This window comes from Atta colombica, unplaced genomic scaffold (assembly GCF_001594045.1).
Source record: "Atta colombica isolate Treedump-2 unplaced genomic scaffold, Acol1.0 scaffold155, whole genome shotgun sequence".
NCBI lineage: Eukaryota > Metazoa > Arthropoda > Insecta > Hymenoptera > Formicidae > Atta > Atta colombica.
The window spans coordinates 1,368,498-1,379,945 of record NW_017259245.1 but is presented as its reverse complement, the minus strand read 5'-3'; the positions used below and the strand labels follow the sequence as shown (position 1 = coordinate 1,379,945).

The 11,448-nt window shown below is 31.7% G+C and overlaps 1 protein-coding gene across 6 annotated transcripts in view; it reads right to left on the bottom strand.

Annotated features, from left to right (window-relative positions):
• Nucleotides 1–1,679: 1,679 nt before the first annotated feature.
• The window catches only part of LOC108685734, a 10,580-nt gene continuing 811 nt past the window's right edge, over nt 1,680–11,448 (bottom strand). Inside the window, exons 1-5 of one of the 6 annotated variants that reach the window (XM_018190687.1) lie at nt 11,163–11,352; nt 10,757–10,867; nt 10,563–10,663; nt 7,635–9,225; nt 1,680–6,322 (exon numbers count right to left, since the gene is read on the bottom strand). In XM_018190687.1, the coding sequence (XP_018046176.1) occupies nt 1,770–6,322; nt 7,635–9,225 (6,144 nt within the window). In that variant the 5' untranslated portion in view covers nt 10,563–10,663; nt 10,757–10,867; nt 11,163–11,352 and the 3' untranslated portion in view covers nt 1,680–1,769. Of the gene's footprint in view, nt 6,323–7,634; nt 9,226–10,068; nt 10,146–10,562; nt 10,664–10,756; nt 10,868–10,939; nt 11,006–11,162; nt 11,353–11,448 lie in introns of those variants that run through there. The other 5 variants (XM_018190688.1, XM_018190689.1, XM_018190690.1 and 2 more) reach the window with 5 other exon arrangements.

Below are 11,448 nucleotides of genomic sequence, written 5' to 3'. Positions count from 1 at the left end.
TTTGACATACGTCACCAATTAAAGGTTAATGACATTAGAAATCGGATATAGGAAAATGTACATAGTCTTCATCTGTGATTAGTAGTACCTAATTATAATAATAAATTGTTATTCTATCAATTTAAACAAATAAACGATCTAATCGTTTCCGAATTACATGTTTTTGGGATATACATTTAAGATTCAATTTCTTATTAATAGTAGTCATACTAATATTTTCTTTCGTAAAATATATTTATGTTCTATTATTAATTAATTGCGTAGAAATAAAAAGCAGAAAGATGCCATTTTGAACCGTGACGTCGGAAGCGAGAAATGATATATTAGTTTTTATTACGTGCCATTTGTAAATAAAGACAATTTGGATAAAAAACGCTTTAAAACATTTATAAAAATCGATAAAAACTATATACTTATTCCCCCTGAAAGTTAATAAATAATCGAAAAAAAAATGATAAATGGCACGACTTATCATTTTACGATTATTTACTAGCAGGGGGGATAAGGATAGCTTTCGTCCATTTTTACAATTGTTTTGAAGCGATCTTATCATTTCATTTTATTCAAATTGTTTTTACAAATTGTTTTTACGATTCATTATAGCTGCAGTAATTACTTAAGAATCTTAATAATAATGAATTAATAATAATGAATAATAATAATAATAACACAAAACATATGGCAAAATATATGTCCTTATAACTTTTTATGAAATTTTGACATCTGTTAAGCATCTGTTAGCACTGTATGTATTTTGTGTGTGTGTGTGTGTGTGTGTGTGTGTATAAAACACCAATTTTGTTAAAAAAAAAAGTTTCTGCATCTTAAACGAAATAAAGCATAAAATGTCATTGCTTAATGTAGTTATGAATGAATAAAAATATAGTTATCAATATGAGGAATAGTATAATTAATTACAAGTATGATAAAATAAAATATAGGACTGATAAAGATTACACAAATGAAAACTATGAAAATGATGACAAAAAAATTCTTCTTATATCTATCAAATTGTATTAAGTTGCAAAATATAAATCAATTAAATTACATTTCGACAAGAATAATCATCATGTAATGAATTGCTAGTTATTTTCATAAACATATTAAAATAGAAAAGAATGCAGAAGCATAATAAAACAAATTAATGAAAATGCTACAAGGAATGACAAATAATATCACATCATGAAAAAAGTTTTTTTCACAATGACTATTACAAATAGGAAAAAAGTCAATACAATAAATACCGTGTTACTTGACGTTTAAGACTTGTATTATATTTATCGTACGATAAAAATTTTAAGTTTGATTGGCTATAGCATAGAGAGATAAAATAATTTTTCTTTCTTGGAGTCAATCAAGACTTGAAATGCTTTATTGTACGATAAATGTAATATTAATATCTAAGATGCTAAATATTAAAAAAAAAAAAAAAAAAAAAAATTGAATTAAAAAGAAAATCATTTAAATTACATTTAAACAAAAGGAATTAAATAACATATCTGCAGAACTTACCAAAAAATTAATTAAATTATATAAGAGTATTTAAGTTTCTGTTCTAATTCAGAAAAATAACAAAAATGTCTCTCTGTTCAGATGAAAATGCATTTATTTACAGATCAGTAAATTATAACTTGGTCACATCAGTATCATGTGATTCTAATGTTAATTAAAATGGCATAGAATCTATATGTTCATCGAAGAGTGATTGTGTTCGTTAATATCAATCGTCTTCTAACTTTCAAGAAATATAATTATCATCTAGATTATGTTCAAGATAAATAAGTAACGTTGTTATAACGACTACGGGCTTCATGCTTCGGTGAATGTTCGTGCAGTGCAAACTCCTGCACCGAACCACACTCAAAACCTGGACAATATATGCAGATGTAACGATCCGGATTTTGCGAGACCTGTTGCATTGTGTTTACAGTTACGAGCATAACGTTATCCGTGCTCGTTGGTATTAGGTTAGTGGGGTGTAATTGGTAAGACATGTCTCTCTTAGATATTATGTAATGCATAATATTATTGCCAACATTCAATTGTTGCTGCTGCTGTAGTGGTTGATGTTGCTGGTGTTGCAACTGTTGCTGCTGTTGTAATTGTAACTGCAATTGTAAATGTCGTTGTAACTGTTGTTGCAGGTGCTGCGATTGCTGATGTAGTTGTTGTACTTGTCGCTGCTGCTGTTGTTGCAGTTGTGACTGTTGTTGTTGCTGCGTCTGCTGCAGTTGTGGCTGCTGCAACTGTTGGATTTGATGTTGTTTCTGTTGATGCATCAGATGTGGATGTTGTAGTTGCTGCGAATGCTGTTGCAAATATGGTGGCGGTAGTTTGGATGTTTGATAAGTTTGTAAGAATGGTCTAACAGCTACGGTGCCAGTATTCTGATGCTGTTGAGCAGATTGGACTGACTTGTTTAATGGATAATTGACAAGAGACGGCAAGTTTTGATGATAAGCTGTCTTCTGCGAGATTTGCGAAGTAGTATCGACATTGTTTAACGAAACACACCTTGACTTTTCTTGATATAATGCTTCTTTCAATTTTGATGTTTCTACGTTCGCGTTATATTTAATTGGACGCAATGGCTTCACGCCGATCACTTGATATTGTCGAGAATTGGTCGAGACTACTGTATTCGGATGCACGGTGACGGATGGAGTCATTACAGAAGAGAGGGAATGATCCTGAGTTGATGTTGTGGGCATAGCTATTTGAGGATTGAACATCGATTTAGTTGGCCAGACTTGTATATTGCCGGACGAAGTTATTTGGTCATCTTTCTTGTTTTGGAGAGGCCGATTGTGTGTTAACATATGTGTCTTCAATTTCTGCCGAGACTCGAATGGCATGCCACACATTTGACATAAGGATTTCTCCGGTGGAGTATTTGTTAATTCTGCCAAGGACTTCACGCGTAAGAAAGCCTTAGGCACAGAACTCATGACGTTTTCCGATAATGATTCTTTAAGGTCTTCTCTCGAAGAATCTGCCATTGACGACACCAAATGATCTACACTATTTTCGAGAGTATTGTTATCCTTCGAAACGCTCGAATTTGTTTTCAACTGCGTATTCTCGGATTCTATCGAAGTTATGACACTAATTTGGGAATTTAAATTTGCACTTTCTCTTACATAACTTGAAGTCTTTGAAGATGCTGCGATCAGAGTCGTATCGTTAAAACATCGCATTTGCCCATCAGTAATAGCAGAATCGGACGTCGTTAATTTCGTGTTTTCTGGCATAATGGAAGGCATACTATCAACATTTCTTTTGACCCCACTCGATATTGAACTTTCTTCACTTTCCGACAACATTATCGTTAGGTCCTCATCCGAGTCATCACCAAGATTCCCCGAATTGTTATTTGGTTCTGATTGCGTGACGAGAAAATTAGACGAGGGAACTTGTAACGGAACCTGTGGGACATTTCTGGTTGCTTCTTTATTGGAACGTACTGATGATTGCGTAGATAGGTTCTCATTCATGAGATTTTTCAGCAATAAGCGAGTCGATTTTTGTGATTCGCATGATTTATTGTTCACTGTCTTATCAATGAAATTTTTCTTATTGTCGAAATAACTCAAATTCATATAAGGTAATTCGTTTATGATAATGTCTCTTTGCGAATTTATGTTAGAGTTGCGATCACTGATGTCGCGATAGATTACCTCGCATGTGATCGGTATCTGCTTCTTCTCATTGTTTCTGTGTACGAGCGCGTGCTTCTGGAACAGTTCAACACTATGGAAATAATTACGACAGAGAGAGCATATATATTCCGCCCGCAGCTCACTGTGAGTTCGCCAATGTTCTCTGAAGGTCTGCAAACATTGCCACATGGTTGTGCATACTTTGCAGATATATACTTTCGTTACGGCGGTAACAGCTACGCAAGTATAATGCAAGTGTACCTCCCGCTTCTGCGTATGTTCCAACGAATGCAGTTCAAAAGACATCCTGCTGTAAAATGTCTTGTTACAGAATCCGCATATTAGCAAAATTGGTATTTTGCTAGGGGTGATTGAGGTTTTGCCATCCGAAGATCTGATGTGAGACTCGACATTGTGGCTTTCGCAAATCATCTTGTGTGATTTCAGATCTTGTTCATAGATAAAAGGCATTCTACAATGTTGGCACACATAATCGGCTATTTGCATATAAAGCTGCTCTATCGGTATGTCTGTCGCTGGTAACTTGATAAGTTTTGAGCTGATGTATGAAGGCCTTGGAAACGAGAGACGACTAGCCAGGAATAATGAATTCTTCTCATGATTTTGGAAATGGCTCTCGAAGAGCGGTCCAAAACTGTAGAAGATGACTTTGCATGTGCTACAAGAAAATGTCACCGTGCCTCTGCAATTAAGCCGAGAATGCATTGTTAGATGTTGCAACAAATCGTGGAGAGAATTCAATATCTGCTGACAGCTGACACAGAGTAATTTGGACTTTCTACCTTGCAGTCGATTTTTATTACAGAGCGTGCCATCCACAGAACTCGTACAATGCACTTCGAAGCATTCCAAGCCTCGAAATATTGTCTGGCAAGTGGTACACAACAAAACTATTTCGATGTAAATGTTCGATCCCATCGCCTCAATTGTTTCGTTTTTGGGTTTATGGCACTCACAAATAGTGAAGAATTTCTCCAATTGAAGTTCTGAAGATGGTCCAGCGTCACATATGTTTTCTTTCTCCGCACACTGCGTTTTACCAACTTCCTGTTCGACGTTATTCGTTGCAGGTGTCGACTGTTCTTTTACATTCTGCTCTATAGTATATTCTGCCATTAATAAGTTTAAAATTTTGTTTTTTTCTTTGGTTGCATCTTGTTGTGATACTTCTGAACTCAAAAGATTCTTCGCACTCGATTCGTTTATATTTTCTGGCTGACTCTTCTCTGATTCATTGATATCATTTCTAGTTACTTCAACTTCTTCCATGGCTGCTTCTATTGAATTTTTCACCGTATTATTGGAGACTTGATCATTAGTCTTATTAGACTCTTGTGTAGAAATAATATAATTTTCGATCGCTGTTTGCATATTTTGGAAATCGTTATGCATATGTTTTGCCATATCCTCAAAAAGTTGTTGATTGGTATCAAAGGACTTTGAACAAATCTTGCATGTTATTTTTTGTTTTACTCTAATGTTCGTTGAACTACATTCAACATTATTGGAGTCTGGAATTTTCGCTCCACTTGATGAATTTCGACTAGATTTTGACTTAGCTGACCTACTTTTCATTTTATTTTTTGACACTTTGAATTGTTCACGGCGCATTTTGATGGCTTCCAATGATGACAAGGAAGAAGAAGAAGATGATGAACTTTCCATATCGGAATTAACAACGAGTTTATCTAATTGATGTGAGCCACTTTCTTCATTAACTGAAGAACATTTCGATGTCGATGGTTTCGAGTTCTCCAATTTTTTCTCCTTGCTCATAATTTTTAAAAGCGAGGCTTTTATGCATTTTGATGCATAGGAAGATTTAGAATTCACATTCATATGTGTTGTATTAAAATTGTTAGCCAAATGTTTCATCCACAAATCATAATTCTTGAATGACGAACCACACGCAATGCACTTATGTGATTCCTCTTTTTTGTGTCGTATTGTTTGAAATAATTGTTCAACGCTGCAGTTTTTCGAAGTCTTTGACTTTTCAGATTTATCATTAGTTGACAATTTAAGATTGGTTGCTTTTTTATGCAATTTCGGTGACATCTCTGATATCTTCTTGTTCGAATTTAAGAAAGAGTCTAATGTAATAACATTGTCTGTCATTTTTGCGTTTTTACACGGACTTTTAGAAACAGTATCGTTTTTAGATTGAGTTAAGTCGCTTTTAGAGATGATTTTATCAACATTCGCGTCATTTGGAAGATTTTTACTGCTGATGGATGACTTAAATTTAGATGTATCATTACACTTTGTCGGCTTTGTTGAGTCTTTTATCTGTTTGTTCGGCCAAGGAAATTCGACCGGTGTTGTATGTTTCATGGAAGACGTAGATGTGGAAGCTAAAATGACAACATTTTCGCATACTGCATTCACCGATTTCTTCGGTGAGCTTTGCGGAATGGAGAGTGTTTCTGTTGTTGATTTCGATGTAGAAGCGATTGTCTTTTGTGATTTTTCCGACGTTATTAATGAACGAAACGCGTTTCGCCATAATTCTAAACGCTTCCGTGACAAAGTACTATTCTTCTTTTCAGATGTTCTTAAAGATAAAGTTTTACAATGATTTTGAATGAGATTTCGATGAATCTGGAATGGAGCATTTCCGCTATTTTCTGTGATTTGAATGTCTGCAATACAAATTAAAATAAAATCATATTAAATAATTATTATTATTCGAAATTTTAGATCAACGAGAATAAATTAATTAGAAAAATTAATTCTATTTTTAGTTAAAGCGGGGATTTTAATATTTAATAATACTAATATGTAAATTGGAATAATATTTCAGCTTCAGTTTGAGATTACATTTTAAATCCAATATACTGAAGAAGTAATCACTTAATGTAATCACTTAATGTAATAATGGAGCAGTGTCCTTGAAATCCTTATAAAATTCAAATATGAATTTGATACGATATGAAATCCTCATATAATAATCTCATACTCAAAGAAGAAAATCAGTAATTATAAATTTGTAGTTAAATACAAATGATTAATATTATTATATTTCCTTAATTTACTTAATTTACTTGTTCTTATTAAAATTTTATAATACACAAAACTTTATACATAGTTATAAATTTTTGTATGCATTTTTCATTTATTTTTGTCTTCCAAGTTCGAAACCCAATGCTGCGCTTTTTATTATGAGCTGAATGGTTTTCTTTTTAAGAGAAAGTGAAATCTGCTATGTCGCTTTAATAACAATGTCGCGTACTGCTTGTGCTGCGACTTTAGAGAAAAGATTTTAAATGTATTTCTTAAAATTATTTCAATAATGATTAATTATGAGATAGAGTGCTTTATACAAAATTTTTGCCTAAACCAGAAAAATGTAATTATTATATCTATTTTCATGAAAGCAATTTCAAATAAATCAAAAGTAACTACTTAGTTTTGAGTCATTATTTCATTATCAACTAATAGTATCTATTATATTATTATCATGACAATATTTTTTATAGTATTCAGTACTACTTTAGTTGCTATTACTTTGTAAAACTAATTACAAATACTTTTGTAAAAAATTGTAAAAGTTGTCAATTTTATAGTTGCCACAACTATTTCATTTTCTCTCAGTATATAATTACATATGCAATCACGAGAAATCATTGTGTATATCAGATAAAATCATTTATTTTACCAAATGATTTCATATGTAATGAAGAAAATTATTTATAATCAGATAAAATCATATGAAATCAAATGTAATCATGTAATCTTTCATGTGATATTTCAGCTAGTGATTATCCCCTCGCAACAAACCGAATCGATAAACAGTTTATAAAACTGAAGAAAAAAATGTAAATATTTTCAAAAATGTGCATATTAGTATTATTAAGCATTCGCTTTGTCCAAAAATAGGATTATTTTCCTTAATTTAAAAATAATTATAAAAAGATAAAATTAAGTAAGATTATTTTAAAGAAAGAATTGTACCTTTTATTGAATTTTCTTCGATGAAGCATTTAAAGCTTTCGTTCATACTTTGTTCCCTGGACAAACTAGAGTTTATACTATGACCTTTCATGCAAGTGATATTTGCGTCCATTATGCTTTGTAAGCGCAAGTATTTATACATTAATTCATGAGGTTTACTTTTGGAAATGGAATTTATCACAAAGTTTAGGTATTCCTTTGTTAAACGTTCGACCTCAGTCACTGAATATCTACCATCTTTAGAAGAACATTGTAAAGTATCTAGTTTTATTAGCAGAACTCTAGGCTTCTTGAACAGCTTGTATTTCTTCCGTAGCTTATTCAACTTTAACCTTACTGCATAACTTCGTTTATCAGTGTAACTATTGATCAATGGAGAATCCCTAGCAATATCTTGTGTTTCCGAAAACCAATCTGCTGTTGGCAAAATTAATTTGTCTTGAGATTTGTCTGAAGCTACCAAATTTCGTGATAACTTTCGTCGCTCTAATTGTCCTTCTGATTCAGATGCAATATCTGAAGGCTTTATTTTACTGTTTCGCCACTTAATAACATCTTCATCTTCCATTTTTTCTAATTTTGTTAAAATAACCTTCGCTGGAGAGCTAAACTGTATACATGTTTTCTTTGTATCAATCTTTTCAACAGATAAATGAGATTCACTCCGATTATTGTCCTTAATGGTTGTCGTATTATTTACAGTTTCATTTTCACTATCAGATTCTTCCATGAATACTATTCTTCGACATTTTTTGCTTGGTACACGTTGCTCTTCTGTTTCACTGTCAGACGAATATTTATCACTATATGCACTTTTCCTTTTAAATTTCCATTCATTCAGCCTCTTTTTCATTTTTTTAGCCATAAGTTTCAATCTTAAACGAATCAGTGTGTTCGTTACCTTTGTATTTTTATGAGATAAATAGTCAATAAGATTGGATTGATTACTATGCAAACTTGATTCTGTGTCCTTGCTACTTGATGATAAAGAATCACAATAATCTATTGCGCTTGCACTATTAGGTATGATGTTTTTCCGATAAAATTTATATGGTAAAGTACGTGAACATGCATAAGTTACATACAAATCTTCTTTCTTCGTCTTACACGTTGAGAAATTAAAAGTTTCAGTCTTGTTTTGTGCAACATTACTTACTCTTTGCTCATTCTGTTGAGCATTTTCATACAATTCTTTGTGACACAATTGGTTATGCAAGTATGTATTTATTTGTCCATTTCCTCTGTCTTCTGACGATATAGCTTCTGTATCAGGTTTCGTATTTCGAAATGCTTGCTGAGAACTCGAAGACTTAGAAGAAAGAACTTTTTTTTTCTTTTTTTTAGAAAACTTCCCATTTAACAAACCATGTCTCCATCTATTTCTTCTCTTAGATTTTAATATTTTTTTTATTCTTTCTTCTTTTGCACTTTGTAAACGTGTAAGTTTTACTGCAATATTTTTAATTAAGATACTATTAGAATCTTTCTCTTGTACTGGATCCTGCATTAAATCTCTTGTTCCCGTCACATTCAAACTTGTAGAAATACTACAACTTGGTCTTACATCAAACAGTTCGTCGGAGATATCCATCTGCAATTTATTTAATATGGATTATAAAGCTCATTAAAATATACAAAATAACTTGCATGAAGTGTTATTAAATTTTATTTAAAATTATTTAATATAGCAATTTTTAGAAAAAATAGATTTTATTTTTTATACACACAGACAAAATATTGTTTTAGAACACATTAAAAGAGGCAAAGAAAGATTTTCTATGTACTTAAATGGAGTCTACTATTTATACATAATCTACTTTGTACACTATTCTCCAATGAAACTTATGTAATTTAATAGTATTTACTCAAAACCTTTTTTGTATTTATATAAAATTATTTTTACACAGAATTTAATGTACTCTTACATTGATTAATCTATTCTAATTATTATACTTATCACAAATATTCATTTCAATTACATTTTATTAGTAATTTGGTATAAGTTGACAATCTGGATTAATTTGCAGCCTCTTAATAAAATATTTGACAATATATTTATAAATTAGGTCCAATTTCATAATATGTAATTAAAAATAACCAAGAAATTCATGAATGAATTGATGACTCTGTTGGTAATCTTTAATCATTAGATAATATAGTGAAAATGGATCTGGAAATACAACTATTTGCATAAAAACAAATAACACTATATTTTTAATAAGAATCTTATATTTATATGTAAAAGGAATTATATTCAATATTGTTCTCTCTTCTATAATAGTTGCTTTCCACACAAGTCAAATTAAGTTGAAAGTGATCTGAGTATTTTAAACTCAGATTAATGATGTCACTACTTGTTTTCTATGATGAAAAGTTATCAATAACAACACAGGTAAACATAACTTCATTTTTAAAGAGTTAATAAAGCACATACTCGAGCTTATGCAGATTGTAGGTAAAAACTCAGTTAAATTTCACTTCTCATGCAAAAGAAATGTCCATTCAACTGAGTTATGATGTCACAAGTGAGAATTATCTGAGAATCAATATGTAAATGGAAAGTAATTAATATACACTTTTTATTACTACAATTTTATATAATATATAAAAGATGTCGGCAAATATATTAAATTGAAAGAGATGCATTCAAAAATGCTCTGCTCCATTTAAAAAATGAAAAATCCAGGTTGCAATATAAGGTCTACTTTCTATAGCTGAACTAATGTAATAATTTTGGAACACAAAGTAAAATATTTGATATATGATGAAAGAGAAAGTTCTAATGTAGGAATAAAAACAGACTTATATTTCCAGTACTGAAAGTGTATATTGGCCAGTTTGTTATGTTCAAGGATCAATATCATATTGTTATACTTTAGTTTAATAACCTAATCATTATCAAGTGACGAAAATTAATTTGAAACTAACTCGCTAAGGATTCCATTCGCCGACGACGAGTCATACACTGTATTATCTCGCATATTGACATTGATTGACATCAGACTTGAATAGATTTCCGGATTTTTATTCTTAAAAGGAAGTAGAATGTAGTAGAAAAGCACACTGCACAAATAGAAAGTGAAATAATAAAGTTAAGAAAAACGACTGCTGTCTTAACTCACTTGTTTAAACTGCTCAACGTATGTACGTCTAATTAGTTGAGGTTAGTTCAGGTTAATTCAGGTAACTGTATCCAACCGTGGCGTGTTCCCCTGCTTTTTCACACGTTCCGTCTACGACATAAAGTGCAACGCGATAAGCTCTGGGATTTCCGAAATTCTTTTGTCATTTGCGACAAATTGTACCTCTGGTAAGTTCGAATCGGAATAGATCTCAAGCGTAGCACGATTTTTGGATATCGACTATGTTTAGCGCGGGTGAAGAAATTAGGTTAGGTTAGGTTAGAACGATGGACGACATATGACGCATTATCGAAAAATCTGGATCTGTTGTCCTCTTCGGATTTCAATCGCATCGAATTTATCATCGTACACTATCGCTCAATTGACTTTAATTTGAATTACCTACCTCATTTCTTGTTTTTTCCAAAATATACAAATTTGCTTCGTTTATCGTTACGATGCCTTCTGCACATTCGTCACTTTATGTCGAGGGCTAATCGTGAAACAAATTGTTAATATATATCGTTGAAAAATCGTGATTTTTATAATTATACTACTTTCGGTATGAGAAATGAAAGAGAATAAATCCCTTTCTTTGTGCGGTGTCTGATCAGCACTGATCAGTGCGCGTCAATGCGAAAGTATACGAATTGAACTGATTCATTAATCACGTGATCAACTTCGATACTTTT